This window comes from Betta splendens, chromosome 2 (genome assembly GCF_900634795.4).
Source record: "Betta splendens chromosome 2, fBetSpl5.4, whole genome shotgun sequence".
NCBI lineage: Eukaryota > Metazoa > Chordata > Actinopteri > Anabantiformes > Osphronemidae > Betta > Betta splendens.
In genome coordinates this window covers 3,175,347-3,194,436 of record NC_040882.2, presented here as the reverse complement: position 1 = coordinate 3,194,436, position 19,090 = coordinate 3,175,347, and the positions used below count along the sequence as shown (strand labels likewise).

Here is a 19,090-nt window from a genome sequence, read left to right as displayed (position 1 = left end):
GTTGTGTTAGGAAGGAGTTAAATATGGAACAATGATGTGAGGTTATTAGATAGAAGGAAACAGAGGATCTCAGTGTATAAATTAATTCACTCAGTAGTCTATGTCTATTGCAGTTTAAGTAAGAAATGGTTTCTGTGACTAACAATCAATGCCAGTGACCTAAACCATCTCATCTTTAGATAAGCTTTTTCATTAAGTACATTGTTGGTGAGTAGGAGAATTTTAAATTCTATCCTTCATTTTACAGACAGCCAGTGCTCAGAAGTTAAAGTCCCATCAGAACACTGGGTCAAGCATTTTGAATTACCTCTAGGTAGCTTTAAGGAGCTGTTAGGGCATCCTATGGGTAAGGAGTTACAGTAATGTTTAGTGTCTTTTTCCTGCTGAACTTAAAACTGCAGGGGTTAAGTTCCTTCTGAAGAGAAATATTTTAGATTTCTCACTCCCCAGTAACTACAGACCAGTATCTAACCTGCCAGTTTAAGTACAATTCTAGAAAAGAACCATCATTTTGAATAATAATAATGAATAATATTCACTAAATCCCAGTAAAACTAAAAACTGGGTGTGATTTTTGACTTTCAGCCCTAGTTATTGTACCAACATAGTACAAGCATGCAGTCCTCTCTGTTGTTGATCTTCTGCAGACTCTTTCCATCAACCCTGAGTGTGTATTCATAGATAAATCCAATGATGGCCTTAATGTTTATAGTGGGCTTTGTGTTGGCACCTCTGAATGTGAAGGTTTCCTTTCAGACCAGCTCAAACATCCAGTCTTTTCTGATGACTTCCTCTTGAGGAAATGCATTCAGAACATGCATCCTTTCATAACAAATAGATAATGATCTGCTTCTATACAATTATTTACTCATCACTATTAAAAACAACAGATGAAATTCAGTAAAACTACTGTGAAATCTATTATGAAATATTCCATATAAATAAAAGTTGAATACTAAAGAAAATAATCAGTGGTGGTAAAAACCTGTTGCAAAAACCCCAATGCCAATGGCCCCCACTGTCCGACTCACAACAGTGCCTCACAAATATATAATTTAAAACATTAAAAACAAGGACTATTAATCAAATGTAACATTTAAATATCTCAGCATCATTACAAATACTATGAATAGGATATAATTATTTAATTACAAGATATATTTATGTTTTGTACTCTCTATTTATTAAGTTACAACCTATCACATGAAAGCTGCACCTCTGCCAATTATTATAACATAACAAACTGCAGTTCAACTTATTTGTTATGAGTTATTTATCATTAAAATACATTAAAAAACAATGAATTAGCATCAAAGAAAGCGTCTCACATATCTATAATAATATACGACAGGTTTTCCAGAAAATGCACTTTCTACAAGGCACCTAGGTCTTTCTGTTCAGAAATGTGATGTGAACTACCAACTGCATATCCAACCAAAGTGTCATATTGGGAGCTAAATTTGAGGGATGTCTGTCTCTGCTCTGCTCAGCAGAGTTATGATCTTAGGAGAAGGTAAATTACTGTATGAGCTCACTCTGTGGTGGCACAGACAATGAAGACACACAGAAAGTACAGTTCTCCCCTCGTCTGCTTTTTATGTAAACCAAACACCAAACATCTATCATCTATCTATATCTATCTATAGATCTATATCATCTATCAAACACATCTCCAAACCTGCCTACTTCCAATTTGTTACTTCTAGGCAGTACTACTACCAACTCCTTGCTAATACAGTAGGATGCCTCAGTGCATTCTGGTCATGTCCACCTGTGCCAGGGACACCTAACAAATTTAACCAATTCAAGATGGCTTGATCTGGAGGTCAACACACCAACCATTGTACCTCTCACGGGCCCCTCTGTTACGGATATAATCTTTATGAATTAAAAAAATGAATCATCATTCAATATGTTAACACTTAATTCATTTACATCACCTTAGAAAAAAAATTCTGCTTGCTCAGATCAACAATTGGCACTCTCCCCTGCCACCTCACTTTACCACAGAGTGCTCATGCAGCCAGGCTGGTATGCGATAACCAATGTGTTTGGACTAGGGAGTAGGTCTTGGGGGTAGGTATGGCTGGCTCCCTGCTAATGTGGGGGTATAGAAAGGTGGCACTCAGCATTTGTATTTTAGTTTAATAATTATAGCCGATTATAAGCATTAGGTGAAAGGATATTTAACTTAACTGTGTATTAAATTTATTTAACTAAGCACAAAAATGACATGGACATGCTTTTCTGTGTTAAAGTGCATTTCTTTTGTCCTGTCCAGCAGTTCAACAAGCAGCATGTATTAGGCTAAATGGACAGTTTTGCTCCAGCTGCTGAAACCAAACAAATAAATTAAGCAAACAACAGGCACAAAACAAATAAATAGGGATGTACCTTAGGCTGATACATTCATAACAAAAGTTGTACTGTGGTTTACCTCTGAAATTAATATTATTACTAATAACAGTGTTAAGGTATGTGCACACACTCATACAAATATATACATATATCAGTATACCCAAAGCAGAGCTGCAGCAGCCACAGAGACAGCACCCAAGGTCAGAGCAGACCACTGTGGGTCCACGCTGTCCGCCCCATGAGAACCAGGGGCATACACTCCCCCCAGTGGGAGAGTTGGCCCAAGAGAGCCTGCCATCACCCCCACACGAGTGGAGCGGAACCTATGCACTATATCCCCCGGCACCCCCTCGGGCCCGCAACAATTGGTAATGGTCGGCAGAAAAGAGATCACCCAGGCAGCAGATCCACATACCTGGGGCGGAAAACAGGCCCCCCACACACCAACTGCATCACACGCATACACACACACAGACACAGACGCACACCCACATCAACACACACTACCACAAACCCTCTCACAAAAAACTACTTAATCATATGTGAACCTATGCACTCTCAGATACATTCTCACACCCATACCATTCGGTTGTTGTCATTTATGGGGAGGGTAGGTCTCCAGCACCCCTCCGGGCACGGGCAGGCATCCCCCGGACACAGAGTACCCAGGACTCCATCTGCCCCCTGCTCCCTGGAGACAGGCACCCGCCACCCCTACTGTGTGGTCACCCCAGAATCAACCAGCCCTGTTGCCCCGGGCAACCAGGCACCCCACGCACCAGACACTGCGTAGCACCTGAGCTCCACACATCCCTACCTGAAAATGGATTCAATCAGAGTATAGTTTTGGTTATTGATTTGAACAAGCAGACAATGTGTCTAAGGTGGTGTAATCTAAAAAGATGTTCAAGTACTGAGTAATGTTTAATTTCTTTTTAGCTTTCCAGTTCATGAGGATGATTTTCTTTGCAACACAGAAGGCAGAAAGAAGTGTGTGTGATGAGTTTGTCTCTAGGTCTAGGTGATCCCCAACCTTTTTTGCGCTACGGACCAGTTTATTGTCACAATATTTTCAAGGACCAGTCTTTATGGTGGGGCAGAAATATACCCCTAACCCCAACAAAATAAAATGTTACGATCGGCATGAAAACTGGTATTTTCTATTTATAATAATAAACGTGCATCCACCATGTATGCAGCTTTATTAGCAGCATCCTTGTAACATCGCCTAACATTTAAAATGCTTGATCTCTAAGTGATGAAGCAGTTTGAAGGCTTGATTACCTTGTTAGAACCAGTCGCTGCACATTATGCAGAGCGGACTTGAAACAACCAGTCGTAATAAGTCCATGTTTCAGGAAGGACTCCTGATATTGTCTGTTCAATGCAGCTTCCGTAGTCATTGGCTCTTCTTCTGCCTCGCTGGCTCTTTGCGCTCTTTTAATTTTGTGGGTAATGTGTTACGTGTTACCGACCGGAGCAAGAAGGTAGGTAGGTAGGTTAAAAGGTAGCGGTTGTAAGTAAGACACGTGACCGAGACAAGCGTCTTAACATGTGTCAAGACCAAGTGGTAGGTGGATAACATCGTTCAGAATCACACAATGAATATAACGGAAATGATGTGAGATTTCTTTCCCGGACCAGTACCAATTGACCCACGGATCAGTACTGGTTCGCGGCCCGGGGGTTGGGGATCACTGTCAGTGACAGAGTGCAGGGGTTGCTGGGATTGGGCACCTTAACCAGTCTGACAGGTGTTTCCATACATCTTGCCAAAATTGCTGCACAGGTGAACTTGACCAGAATGCATGTAGGAATCTATCAGCGGTGTTATGCATACAATTAGGGCAAATATTCGAGTTTGTGAGACCCCTTTGGAACATCCTTTGCCCTGTATAATGTGTTCTATGAATAATTTTATATTGTATTAGTTGTAAATTTCTATTTTCTGTCATTCAGAATGAATTATAACCAGAACATGTAATTAGTAGTGATGTCCAGATCAGCTTCCTGTTTAGAGATAGGAAATCCTTTTAAGGTAATTTACTTTTATCTACTAGAGAGCGTGACAACTAAAGCTGAAATTAATTGAAGGTCATTATTTGCACCTTTTCCATTTGTTTTTGTGGTGATTTTGTGTTTTTTTTTTTTGTTTGGTAATGTTCTAAATAAAAATGTTAACATAACACGTTTTGTTGATTTTTTAAATTAAATGAAGACATGTCTTGATCAATATTTTAAAATAATAAATATTGATTAATTATTTAACTAATCATTTAGTATCAACTAAAACAGAATAACCAGAGCACATTACTGTATTACACAATAATGCTGTGCAGGTACCGTACTGTATATTTGTCACATTTCATTAAAGGAAAAAAACAACAGGCAACAAACCTAAGGACCTCAATCCAATCTAATGACCAGAAATAAAGCCTCAGTAATCAGTGTGCTTTACTTTAATTTCAAATAAACATTTTGTTTTTATACATCAAAATGAAAACCCTCAACCACAAATGTCATAAATACAACAGCTTGAATCTTTAGGGAATATTAGGGAACTTAGGGAAACAGGAACTCCCCTTACTGTATAACAAGATTACAAATTTTACATGTACAATAGGTATACAAAATGAGTGGCTGGAATGAAATAATACTACAAACATAACCTTAAAAAGTGGTGTTCAATACATGTTTGTTAGCAGTGACATTTAAACCTGCAATTATGACAATCGTCTGTTCTCATCTGCAGTGGCTTAACAGCACTGAGTAATGAAACTGCTCAACCAACAGAATACTGTATAGTGGAAGAAATCTAACTATATTTTACAGGCTTGCTGGAAAAAATCTGGGTTGCCCAGTTAAATATTTTTAAAGTATTTCAACCTCTAAACACTATATACAGTATATCTACTGTTTACCTCACCACTGTCATGAAGCAGGATTATCTGAAGGCTGTCCACCACTGTAAAATGCTTTATAGGGGTGTGCAAAACTTCCCAAATGTAAGGATTTAAGGAATTATAATATATAATTGTATTTCTTATTGGACTCACTTGGAATTAAGGAATGTGACCGACCTACACAAGCCCTGATCTCAACGACATGAATTCCTGTAGAAGGTTTAGCAAATGGAGAAAGTAAATGCCAAATTAAAGGCTATGGTGATTCATTCAAATACTTCTGGCAAAGTTATGAATGTACATAAAGAGGAAGCATAAATGGGGAAGTACCACGGTTTCCCAGACAACGTTAAAACAAACATATATGTTCTACTGGAAGTGAGATTTTGAGTGATTATATAACAATAATACCTCAAATACAATTCAGATTCTATACATTTGAGGCAAAAAAAACAAATAAATCACTGAGCACTCAGAACCCCCCCCCCTTTCACCTGGTGCTTTTATTGTTTTTAACTGTGCAGCACTCCAGAATTTTATGGTGTAAAGCTGCTACTGTTTGGTTCACTCAGACAGTTTCTTTGGTTTTTAAATGGACACCTTGGGGTTAAAGTATGCAGCAAGGCTTTTTCTTCTTCTTGCTGCTCGGCCCATTTTCTTTACTCTCGGACACCTTTTTCTTGCAAACCTCCCTCATGAGATCAAAGAAGACCTGAAAGGCAAAACCAAGAAAGCCAGTAACTCAAAACAGCACAACGGATTTCTGACAACTGAGATGTCTGCACAGGTAAAAATATTTTTATTTCCACAGACATTTTCACATATCCTGAAGCTCTATGACTGCAGTTTGTGTATATAGACAAGAAGGCAAACAGAAACGTGTGAAGTTCAAATGACATGCCTGAATGCTTAATTCTAATTCCATTTTTGATGTTAACAAATTAGGATCCTAAACTACCAAACAAAGGTTTAACTTAATTTCTGGTGATGATGTAATTTCATGAACATCTGTTGTTACTTATAATAGGTTTCTTCTGTCTAATATTTACAGCAAACCTTTCCATTTATCTCTGTGATTGCTTTTTGGAGGTTTATTTTACTCTGACTAATGAAGACAGTGGGGTATGTGCAGAGAACTGAGAGTATGAACTGACAGCAGTCACAAAACCAAAAATGAAATAGAGATTTGGGGATGTAATCGGACCTTTAACCTGATGTAGTTGAACTACATTTGAATAAATGTTTTTTACGAATAAGCTGCAGTGTGTGTACCTTGTCAACGTTGGCTCTTGTTTTGGCTGAAGTCTCCACATACTGAACTCCCCATTCGCTTGCTTTAGATGTGGCCTCTTCAGCAGACACCTTCCGTCGATCTTCCAGGTCTGATTTGTTTCCCACAATTAGTAGTGGGATCATCTCCTCCTCCTTCACCCGCAGGATCTGGTCTCTGAAAGACAAAAACCCAAAACCTTTGGCTTGGAACAATGTGTATTTAAACTTATTTAAAGGCAACCTAAGAACAGAAAGTGAGACAGGATAAAGGACTGGAATAAGGGATAAGGACTTTTTAGTGTTAATAATTAATCTAAGTGTAGTAGCACATGTCTAGTAGCCTACAAGTAGCCTAGCCTCAGTTCACTCATCAGACGCTAAGGCTTTCTCAACACTACAGCTATCCTCAGGAATCTATTGTCCTGTTAGAGGTTGTAAGACTGATCAAGCAAAAGGGAAGGTATCTGGACAAGTTGCCAGTTCATCACTAGGCAAACACATTAAAGGAATACTTCATCAATTTTCAATGGGGGTTGACCAAAACATGTCAAGTATTAAGGGACACTTAGATTCCTCCATAATTTCTATACAGAGAAATTATGATTTATTCCTCTGTATCGATAAGCCAGTGCAGCCAAATATGACGTAAAACATGTAATTTTCAACTGTCCTGGTGGATTGCGGTGGGCTCACAGACTACAACTAGTGATTCCTGGTTTTGAAGCATCCGTGGACCATGAACCAGCAGCTGATAGTTAAACCTGCAGCAGAGAGCCAGCTGCATCGTGTCTCTGTGTGAAGTTTTACTAAAGTTCAGAGCTGCTGCTTGTCGTATTTTGGACTGTTGGGAGAAGCGTTTTCTTAATTTGCTATATATAAAAAGATGGCATATCGGCATATGGGAAATAAATGGAAGTTGTTTAAACAAGTTTTGCTTTAGGTCAAGCACAGCATATTTCTATCCTAAAGATCCCCTAGATTTGGAAAAGCTCTATAAAACTAATGTCTGTTCAGACAGCTACAGTACTGTACACCTTTGACGATTAATATAATGGCCATGATTGCCACTATGCAACTTCTTTTCATTGTTTACATTATCAGATTTCAAAGTAACATAACTACATAACATAACATGAGCATGTGAAAACAAAATCCTTTGACCTGAATTCGGAAATTGCTGTGAAGGACTCGTGCTCTATGATGGAGAAAACCAACAGGAATCCTTCCCCGCTACGGAAGTAGTTGTCTCTGATGGCGGCATAGTCCTCCTGACCTGCTGTGTCCAGGATGTCGATCTGCACATCCTCACCATCCAGAACCACCTTTTTCCTGTAACTGTCTGCCTTGGTGGGCTCATAGTCTTCCACAAACTGAAGCAAGAGCAGAGATAATGAGAGAGAAAACAGCAACAGCAGGGCTCATGGGAAATGCAGGCGTGATGCCTCACCTCGTCGTACATGAACTGCAGAGTAAGGGCAGACTTTCCCACTCCACCGCTGCCCACCATGATCACCTTGTGGAGAGCCAGAGAGCTCTGGCTCTTGTTCTTCCCAGAGGCCATGACTCTTGTATTTGTTAGTCCAGTGTCTTAAAACTCTGCCTTGCTACCAAATGTCACAAACAAGAGAGCCCAGCAGATTGCATATATTAAACAATATATAACTAAACAAACTGATGAAGGGTTATACAACACTAGCATGGAAATATGAAGGTCATTTTCTATGTTGCATACTAGGGCAGTCATCTATTGTACTTTTGTTAATAGGGTTGTTTTAGATGGTGGCGGGTCACCTTGTGTAGCCATCTTTTTAATGTCTCATGTTTAAATTCACAAACGATATGATGTAAATCTTTAAGCAGGATCACTTTAAGCAGGATCACTTGTTTCATCAAATATATGTATTTATGAATAATTGTGGTGCCCACATTTTATAGTGGCCCTTCTACTGGCAGCGTTTCAGTAAAGCAATATTTAAACTGAGTTTAGGTTGGAAGAACGGTTCAAGTAATAAAGGGAACTTCGAACATCCTCCTAGCAAACAAGGCTAAACGAACAGACTGCTTGGTCTGTACTTTAAAGAGGAACTGTATTTCATTGTGTCACTAGCTCGAACACTCGGCTTGTTAATAAGGACAGGAAACAGTTTGTTTTAAAGATTTTCAGTAAGACACCAAACAGTCACTTCTGCTCTTCCTGGCGCCCGCATGCAACTTAAAGAACGTATCTGATTGGCTAAACGTACAAAAAGAACTCCCCTTCAGTTGATGCTATTGGTTGCTTAGACTGTCACTCACCCAAACTGATAGTTTATCCAGTCAACAGAAGAACGCTGTTTCCCTGAGGGGTTCCAGACATTAAAACAGTTGCCAGCAAAGCGACAACTGTTAATGCTAAACTAAAGCACACAGGAAAAACCACTCAACTTACCAGTTAACGTATTTTTCAGTTGTATGCTGAAAAATCCACTATATAGTGACCTACAAACTACTTTTACAAGTTTTACAAGCCACTCTCTGCCCCACCTTGCACCGACCGAAGATCGTTTATACTTGGGAAGAGAAGTCCCTACATGACACGGAAGATTTTACCACTAGCTAGCATTCAGCGCTAGCTTAGCGTTAGCCGTTATCAAGGTGACAGCGTTAAACCAATAAAAACAATGCCATACATTGCCCTGAACATAGACTGAAAATTGACGCCGTGTGATCAAAGTTAAACCCCACATCGAAACAAGATACAGTATGTGAACTAAGATACGGCGGTTATTTTGCTTTTGTTAGTGTTTTGTAATGGATTGCTGGAAAAACAATTGAGTGACACCTCTTACCGTTTCCTGGCAGCTTTACATTAACAGGATATGAAATCACACTAGTTTTTATAATCCGTTAAATGTACAAAAAAGAAAATAACTCATGGCAGAAATATTTCTCCAGTTATCAAAAATGACAAATAAAACGTTTTTAGAAAAAAAACTAAAAAGAAAAAATCTAATTCTTTTTAAAATGAATTAAATTCATTCAAACTCCATATTCTATTTTAATTCTAATTTTTTTTGACATCGCAGCTATAAATTCTGCAGTATTTGCAAGTATTTTGCTCATAGCTCCCTCGTGTTATATGTCTAATTGTAAATGTGTATTTAGCAGAATCTGAACATTTGCATACATTTGTTGAACATGATTTGTTTAAGCCTGTAGTGTCACAGAAGTAAATACTGACAATAATACAACTACTCCAGATAATTAAGGACAAGGCGATTTAAATGTGGTTGAGGTTTAGATACATTACTAAGAAAATACTAAAAAAGTACTTTATCTGAGCATAAATCATTAATTATATAGAACTCCAGATTTAAGCAAAGAACCCATTGAAAAATAATATACCCACTAGTGAATGTCAACTGTTCAAAAGGGACGCAGTATTTTGCACAGCCTAAGACACTCAGGTACCTACTATTTATATATTTGTTTATGGTTGTTTTGGATGACTGTAGTTCCAGTATTTGGAACAAAGATGGCGCTATATCATTACTTTTTTACTCCCTCACTGAACAGTGTGCTAGCTTTAGTGATCATTGTTATTGGACAGGTTTTCACATAAGAATGCATTGAGTGAAATAAAACATGGCATGTCTTATAGGATAATTTAATTTTGAGTCTTTTAGCACAGTAGGTATCATACATCATACATCAGTGGAGATTCTTAGTCATCCAGGTGGAATAGTCTGATTTTGAGACTGGATTTCTCCTTTTCAGTAAAAATGTTTCACCACCAATCCAGGTGGCTTCTTTAGTCTATTTTATGAATACAGAATATTTGTGTTACCTATCTGCAACCCAATATGTTAGAATAAGCAGGCGAATGTGAGGTTACAAAAACAGAGCTGACCTGTTTTTACTGTTCACCATATGCTAATCATAAGCTGAAAGTCACTGGTTATCTAAGCTCCTTGCTGTACCACAGAGGCTGCGGCTGCTACTGGATATCTCACGCTGTGATGAGCTGATTTGGTTTGGTGTTTTTACTAACAAATGCTGCAGTCCGGACATCCTGCCACGTCTGACGCTCATTTAGTCAGAGGTCTTGCAAAGTGTGCTACATTTCACCCAGATGGCTTAGGGCTTTGTATACTCAGTTATCATTAAGGGTTTATGAGGCGATTAGTGATAATCAGAATGAAAAGAGCAGTACTTCCTGTCTTCTTTACTTGTTGTTATCCTATACTGTAGGAGTTAGGTACTTTTGAATTGTGCAGTGAATTTCTGTCTTTTAATACATGGTAATGTTATTACATACACATATCAGGAGAATTACACTGTGATGCCTCAAAAGCACTCAAAATGACATTTGAAACTAACCAGTGTAATAGGTACCAAAACAATGTTGATGAGAGCATGTGTAAGCAGGGTTTATATGCTAGACAGTGTTTTATGGATCTTTACCTAAATAGGAAGAGTAGATATTATTATCTAAAGCCCAATTCATTTCATGCGTAAAGGAAGTCTACTTTGAAGACTTCTCGCTATTGTAAAGAATGACAGGCTCATGAACAAAATACCTACAAGAAAATCAATTTCTAATTACTGTAACCATAAACAAAAAATGACTAGACAGATCTAATTTGGCTTTGTTTTAAGTTATAAGCTTGGTTTCAGCTATTAGATGTTTCTGTTTTACATTACATTACATGACTTTTAACATCTTCTGACACTGACAGATAGTATCTGTATAAACTGAATGTCGTTTTTCTGAGCAGCGATTAGACCATTACTGTTAGGTGCAATATGTCACTTTAGAAGGACTATTAATGTGTAATATGAATCCCTTTAGAAATAATTCAGTAATTTCTCCTTGGGGAGTGTTATTAACACCGCCCGCCTCCTTCGGGTCCTCCTCGCCTATTAGCTCCGCCCGCCCCCCGTGTATATAAAAAGTTTTTGGCGTGTAGTGGCCCCCAAGTCTCAGACGCCAGAATGGAAACGCTCCTCAATGCGCTCACTGGTAGACCTCCCTCTCCTCCTCATTTTTTTTCTCCGGCTACACCATCCAGAGAGCCACGACCAGGAGCGTTATAATTCCATTTAAAGAATTAAAAAAGTAAGGATGAGGATGATGAGCTTTTTTATGTCCAAAAAAGTTATGGATTGAATTTTGAAATATGTACACGCGCGATTCGGATTCAACTCCTTTCGGTTTGTGGAATAATGACAGGAGATGCTGATTAATGAAACCATGACACATCTTCTGTTCATACCAGAAGTGAAGCTTTGTGTGTGAGCCTCCAACTACAACGAAAAAAAGACTAAAGGCGACTTAGCTTCCAGTTTTTAAGGTTGCAGAGACTGACCAAATGCATCCATGTAATGATGTAATAAAAAGATTGCAAACCCTTCAGTGAATGGAAGTAAACTCAACTCACTGGTTTCCAAGTGCTGCACCGCTGATTCGGACCACCGAACTGAAGACTGCTCGGGACCGAAGGGATTTTGTTCATGCTTTTATAATTTCCGTACTTTGAGTCTGCCAAAGAGAGAAAAAGTTCCTCTCCTCTTCTTCCTCGTACAGAAAATGAATAACTGTCTTTTCCGATTGGCTCTCTTTGTGGCTTGCGTCCTCTACATCCGCTGTACCGCTTCATCCGGGACCGAGGAGGAGGCGCACACCCAGTCCCGGGATACCTGCGTGTCCTGTGGCTTCGATCAGCCGGAGGACCCCGAGTCGGGTCAGCTGAACGTGGACTTTCTTGAGGCAGTCAAGAGACACATCTTGAGTAGACTGCAGATGCGCGAAAGGCCCAACATCACGCACTCTCTTCCGAAGGCTGCGATGGTGACGGCGCTGCGGAAACTTCACGCTGGGAAGCTGCGGGAGGACGGGAGGGTGGAGATCCCCAGCCTGGATGGACATCCGATGAACAACGTGGTGCTCGAGGAGACCTCGGAGATCATCAGCTTTGCGGAGAAAGGTGCGTGATGGAGCTGAGCCACATTTTAAGCTTTAATTAAGTTACAAATTTCACGTGATTTATTTCAAAACGTTCCAAGTTTAAAAAAATATTTAAAAATAAAAAAAATAATAAATGAAATACTTTTACTCAGACGTTTTTTGTTCTAAAGAATAAGATGCAGATCTCACTGCAAAATGTATCTTTGTCTCCAACTATCGTCCCTCTCAGAAATACAGAATGTAAAAAACAAGTCCTTAAGATATGATTGAAAAAAGGCAAATGACTCGAGTTGGTGGCCCTTGTCTAATGGTTTACAAAGAAAACATATTGTTCTTACGATATAATGAAATAATATTTGCCAAATCAGGCGCTGCTCGGTGAACTACATATGCATGTACATGTGCCTTCATGGCTAGCTGAAAAAGAAATTATCCAGCCAACATGCTCATGCTGACCAGATGTTATTGCAACATGCTGAAAACCCACTAGAGGAATATCTCACCTCCATCTTTCACATCAATAAACTTGGGCGCTTTTCTCAGACCGTGACAGTTTGACAGTGAATGAATTGATGTCAGATGACTGGAGTTTTATATGATTCTCTTAGTGGCTGCTGTGTTACAGACCTCTCACCTCTGCATTATGCACTTCTAAGTTGGCTGAATTACCAGCTCTGAGAGACTGTTGGTGGGGACATGGCATGACGACAAGGCTCAGAAGAACTATTTACTTAGAGGAAGCTGAAATGAGCCGGACTGAAAATGAGGAACAACACCTACTTTTCCAACACGTCTTGCTTATTTGAAAACCAGAAAACTACAGTATCACCATCTAGGATTCTATGTGTGTGACATGGTAGCATTGTGCTGAATCAGTCCCCACAGTATAAGGTCAGAGCTTATTGTAGGCTGTTGTGCAGCTTGATGGGTTGACCCATTCAGACCATTCTAACACAACGCCAATCCATTAGATTTCAATTTGTTTCAATTTGTGCTTGTGTGTGTTTGTGTGTGTGTGTGTGTGTGTGTGTGTGTGTGTGTGTGTTTGTGTGTGTGTGTGTGTTTGTGTGTGTGTGTGTGTGTGTATGTGTGTGTGTGTGTGTGTGTGTGTGTGTGTGTGTGTGTGTGTGTGTGTGTGTGTGTGTGTGTGTGTGTACATGTTTTTTCTTTGACGTGGGGTCCATAAACCATGTTTTTGCCATCAAGGTGAGGACATTGTGACAATGTGGAGGCACTTGGCAGGTCCCCACCAGTCTGAAGGCTTTTTTGAGGGTCAAGATGTGATTTTAGGGCTGAGGTTAGAATTGAGCTTTGGCTCGGATTAGAGCAAAGGTCCGCCTTTATTTGTGATGGTTAGGGTTAGGGCAAGGGGCTAGGGAAGGCATTATGTCAACAGTGAGTCCCCACGTAGATGTGAAACACGACTGTGTGTGTGTGTCTGTGTGTGTCCATGCGGTTACATCAAAGTAGGACCCCAAATCCTTTTTTTTCTACCAAAGTGGGGCCCCTATGGCCACTTGTGGGGCCCTTTGGCTGGGCCACACAACTTTAAAGACCTTTTTGAAGGTCTAGATGTGAATTTCGGACTAAGGTTAGAATTGAGGTTTAGTTCTGATTAGAGCAAGGGTTAGACGTCTGCCTTTAGTTGTGATGATTAGGGTTAGTGTGTGTGTGTGTGTGTGTGTGTGTGTGTGTGTGTGTGTGTGTGTGTGTGTGTGTGTGTGTGTGTGTGTTTGTGTGTGTGTGTGTGTGTGTGTGTGTGTGTGTGTGTGTGTGTGTGTGTGTGTGTGTGTGTGTGTGTGTGTGTGTGTGTGTGTGTGTGAGCAAACCCTGTGGCTGGAATGGATTGTTATTTACAGCACCACAGGTGGTCATGGGCGTCTCAAGAAATCAAGGTCACGTTCCTACCTGACGTTACTATAACACACATGAGGTTTGGCTTTGTTAAACTCTTAAGAGAATTCAAAAGAATTTTAGTAGAATAGTTGATAATGATAATAAAATTATGATATATTGATGATAAAATATATTTAGCTTAAAAAAATCTTTACTTACCATTCCTCATCAAACATCTGTGGCAGTTGGAATTAATTGGCTTAATAATCTGTTGTAATTGGCTTAATAATCTGTTGAATTCTGATCACTAGCGGATATTGTTTTTGGAGTGATATTATATATATATTAATACATTTTTTTTTCGTTCAGCAGGTGGATCTTAAAGTATTTTTTGCGAGGAATATATCATTGGGCTAATACAAACACAGCTGTGAAAAATGAATCCCCTATCTATCCAGACTCTCTCACTTAGTGTGAGGAAGTGACCTCCCAACCGCTGCCAACACATACATTACAGACATTTAAGCTGCCGCTTTAGTCCCTGCACTTCAGATCAAATAAGGATATCCAGGTTTTAGCAGTTCTAGAGATGTAACATTTGTGAAATCTGTACCTGCAGATTGTCTTAGTTTCCTTCATTTCATGCTACCTGGATGACAGCAGTGGTTCTGATTGCATGGTCTAACTTAATGACTCAACTTTGTTCAACTTTTGGATATTTAACCTTGTCATACATTGTAGTTCAATGGACTGTATGTACTTTTACATACTGGTTTTCTACTCTCAGTTCAGATGGATCAGTCTTGATGAATTGGGTCTAATCTATCAGGTTTGATCGCAGGTACAAGTCTTTAAGCACCTAAACATAAAGTGCTTAAAATATCAAATGGTAATATTAAGCAGACATTAAACATAGATTACCTTTAACTATCCAAAGCAGTCTGGGAAATGTATGTCTTTGCTCAGGATCCACCTGAGAGTGAAATAATCAAGAAATAGGTGAAAATACATACAGTAGAGTATACAATACTGTTCCATGATGCACAGTAAAAAAAATATTCTGCTGGCTTCTGTAGGCGTCTGCTACATTCTTAATCCCTTTGATGTATTTGTTTTTTTCAGATGACACAGTAACTTCCAAGTCCAGCCTGTTTTTTCTGATTTCCAATGAGGGAAATCAGAACTTATATGTGACACAAGCCACCCTCTGGCTCTACCTAAAGCTGCTACCATCTCCTCTGGAAGTGCGTCCAAGGCGCAAGGTGACTGTTAAGGTGTACTACCAAGAGCCTGGCCTTGGTAGCAAGTGGAACCTGGTGGAGAAGCGGATGGACCTGAAGCGAGGAGGTTGGCACACCTTCCTGCTGACTGATGCTGTCAGGTTAGTGTTCGAGAAGGGTGACCGGCGACAGAACCTGGATGTGCGCTGTGAAGGCTGTGAGGCGGAGGGTGTCGTGCCCATCCTGCTCAACTACAACGATGAGTCCCACCGGCCCTTCCTGGTGGTTCAGGCTCGGCAAGCAGACAAAAAGCACCGAATCCACAAAAGGGGCCTGGAGTGTGACGGTAGCAGCACCCTGTGCTGTAGACAACAATTCTACATAGACTTTCGGTTGATTGGTTGGAACGACTGGATCATTGCACCGTCAGGTTACTATGGGAACTACTGCGAAGGGAACTGTCCGGTCTACATGGCAGGTGTTCCCGGTTCGGCCTCATCCTTCCACACAGCGGTGGTAAACCAGTACCGCATGAGGGGAATGAGCCCCGGCTCAATGAACTCCTGCTGCATTCCCACCAAGCTCAGCACTATGTCCATGCTCTACTTCGATGATGAGTACAATATCGTCAAGCGGGATGTTCCCAACATGATAGTGGAGGAGTGTGGCTGTGCTTGAATATGTTTCGTGTCTGCTTATTTAAGGTGCAACTGAAGAACTTAACTCTAAACAAGTTTTCAATATTGCATCAAAAATGAATATAGAAACAAAATATTTATGAACGATGAAAATATGCACACACAATCTCGTCCACACATCTACACGTACCCGTGCATATGTCTGCATAAAAACTATGTATATTTATGTTTGTTGATATAATTCATTAGAGTCTGGTGCGAGACATAAAAATCATAACCCTGGGAGGCGGGGGGTTCTTTAAGGCTTCTTTTAGCATCCACTTAATTAACTTAGTTGATTATATTCTGATTACTTTTCCATATAAGTTGCTCAATGGTGAGGGTATAAAAGAATAGTTATATAATCACTGCCCTTTAAAATATATAAATGTTCCTATGTTTTAATGATTAATGTGTGCACTTAACTATTAAGATTCTTTACCTAAATTTAGGAACCTCAAATAACCTGATTAATTGACTCCTGTCCTACACACTTTGTCCAAATGACAACAAATATTTCCCTTAATCTGTATGCTTTAGAATTTCATCTTTCCTTTAACGGATGCTTTTAGAAACTGCTCAGATATGAAACAGTATGATTATGGTTTGGGAAAGCTGTTTTCTGTTTACGTCTATGTTTCTGCTCTCACCTACAGTATGGTCGTGACTGAAAGATTGAGAATACAAGGGCCCATTCTTAGAAAAACATTTATGGGCTCTGTTACTTGGAGTAGAGCTGCTCTTACATATAAACATATTTATCTTTATTTTATTTTATTCAGTTACAAGTGAAGAGTTGCTGTAGTTTAGTGATGGTGCAGTTTCTCCCCTTCCTGATGCACATTTGATAGCACTTGCAGATTGAAATGCCTTTAATGAGCCCTCGTGGTCCACAGTCAGTCCTACAAAAAGAAAAAGTGCCACATTAGCTATGCAATGTATAGTAATTACCCCTATACTACATGCTACACTTAATCTCTAGTAACTATCACCTAATATCAGTACCTTAAATGTAAGTGTGGCAGGCAGGGTTACGTTGGGCCTTGGTGAAACAGCAAACAGACTAAAATGAAAATGACTAAACATATTTTGGGTTGTTAGTGGTGAAGCCTCATAATAAACTGTTGATAGCATTGAATCTAAATGGATATTTTTTTTCTTTCACTGTAGTGAAGCAAAATTGTAGCTTTTTTAAAATGTTTTACAAAGTAAAAATGCTTATGTATCAACTCATTTAATAATGAACCCCAGAAGTCCCCAAGTTTCTTTTTAATAAAAAACTCAGAAAACATTTACTTACCAAGTGGATTTTGTAGACAAACTACTATCTTACATTTTTGCTTTTCTGCTTAACAAACTGCAGTTTTACTGCCATTGGGTCTTCAGTTAAAACTGCAAAGTAAAAAGAGCTTAACGGGCTAATTTTGACCCAAATAACCAGTGATTTTGGAGTCTATAGTAGATTAATATGTCCTAGTGGAGCTCCCATCACGGCTTGTTTGGCACCATAACACACTTTAAGACACAGTTTCAGATCTCAGTCACTGTGACACTATGATATTTTCAGGTTAAGTGTTTCAGGGTCCTTTAACTAAGGGCGTTTAACCGACTTCTTATATTATCTTTTCTTTTCATTTCACCACTTCCAAATATGAATCTAAGTCAAATACCAGACGTTCAAAAATTGCTTGTTAACTCACTTTTCCTGCCTTTTGCTCGCTACTTGACCCTAACCTTGCCTGCCACTGCAATCTTATGTTTGCTTATTCTTCAAAGCAGATAGTTGTTCGAATAATTGCACTGAGGAATTGTATGACTAATTATAATAAAAATGAAATAAACAAGAACTGCCATTGAAAATAAAAGTTATTTTTATAGAAGCAAAATTAAGCTCTGTTTAAGTGTATTATACCTAATTATGGAACCAAAGAGGCCAAGAGGTTTAGCTGTTCAAAGGTGGGAATGCTGTTATGTATTTGTATGTATTAAATTACATTGTGACAGTTTAAAAAGGCCTAAAAACTGTATCAGGGTATAATATCAGTCTATTATGAGCTTAATCCTTTTTTCTATTTTGTACCTTAACATCGAAGACTTAATATTTTTTCATCAACTTACTTAAATATGCCTAGTTTCTTTCACCTTTTTGTTAGCTTGTTCCAGAATCATTTAGAGTAAATCACATACCATCTGATCCCTGTACAGTTGATATACATATGAATATGCCTTTGAAGTATTTAGTTCTTTGTAATTGTTGGAAAATAAATTTCTTATTACCTACATTATGCATTTGTCGTTGCTTACAGTTTTTATTCATTGCTTTGACCTGTTTTAAGAAACTAGGAACCAAACAGCTCATCATCACTAATTCAGCAGAGCATAAGACACATCTTGCAAACCCATTCGTTGTGTTAACCCATTCTCATTGAAATGACACATTTGAAATTTAGATTTTCCTCCCCCCTTTTGCAAAACAGTTAACACTGATGTAATTCAGAAACTAGCTAGACCGGTGTGAGATCACCATAGCACCTGTTTGACACTCAATTTGCAATTAGTCTTTTGTTTGTCTTTTCTCTGACATCACTTACATGAAATAGGTGAGCTTGGAGTTGTAGTCCAGGTACAGTAAGTGTTCCAGGAAGACGGGAGAAGGAAACCAGGTGTTGTGAAAGCTTTAATAGGAGACCAGAGAATGTATGATAGTTCCAGGTGAGTGGAAAACAAAATCCCTCTCTTGAACTCTACTAAAACTACACAAGCACTTGTATACAGGTAAAAGGTGAGTTGACATGACAACAGACTCATCCAAAATGTTGACAGAATGTTGACAAAATACAAATAAATATTGTAACTAAAGATGCAATAGGGGTATTT

The 19,090-nt window shown here is 39.1% G+C and overlaps 2 protein-coding genes across 4 annotated transcripts; one reads left to right on the top strand and one right to left on the bottom strand.

The window, feature by feature from the left end:
* Positions 1 to 4,802: 4,802 nt before the first annotated feature.
* LOC114846076 (ras-related protein Ral-B-like) lies at positions 4,803 to 9,121 on the bottom strand. Of its 3 annotated transcripts, XM_029134858.3 has the most exons (6): positions 8,962 to 9,077; positions 8,829 to 8,871; positions 7,981 to 8,137; positions 7,695 to 7,903; positions 6,534 to 6,708; positions 4,803 to 5,973 (listed from the first exon to the last, which is right to left on the bottom strand). In XM_029134858.3, the coding sequence occupies exons 3-6, from the start codon at positions 8,092 to 8,094 to the stop codon at positions 5,869 to 5,871; spliced, it is 603 nt and encodes a 200-aa protein (XP_028990691.1). In that variant the 5' UTR covers positions 8,095 to 8,137; positions 8,829 to 8,871; positions 8,962 to 9,077; the 3' UTR covers positions 4,803 to 5,868. The 3 variants fall into 3 exon arrangements, with proteins under 3 accessions (XP_028990691.1, XP_028990682.1, XP_028990700.1); XM_029134849.2 differs by lacking the exon at positions 8,829 to 8,871 and having other exon boundaries at positions 8,962 to 9,121; XM_029134867.3 differs by lacking the exon at positions 8,829 to 8,871 and having other exon boundaries at positions 7,981 to 8,133; positions 8,962 to 9,114.
* Positions 9,122 to 11,508: 2,387 nt separating this feature from the next.
* Positions 11,509 to 18,498, top strand: LOC114845985 (inhibin beta B chain-like). Its single transcript, XM_029134636.3, has 2 exons — positions 11,509 to 12,499; positions 15,439 to 18,498. Exons 1-2 carry the CDS (start codon positions 12,103 to 12,105, stop codon positions 16,212 to 16,214), a joined length of 1,173 nt encoding a protein of 390 aa, XP_028990469.1. The 5' UTR covers positions 11,509 to 12,102; the 3' UTR covers positions 16,215 to 18,498.
* The last annotated feature ends 592 nt before the right edge of the window (positions 18,499 to 19,090 follow it).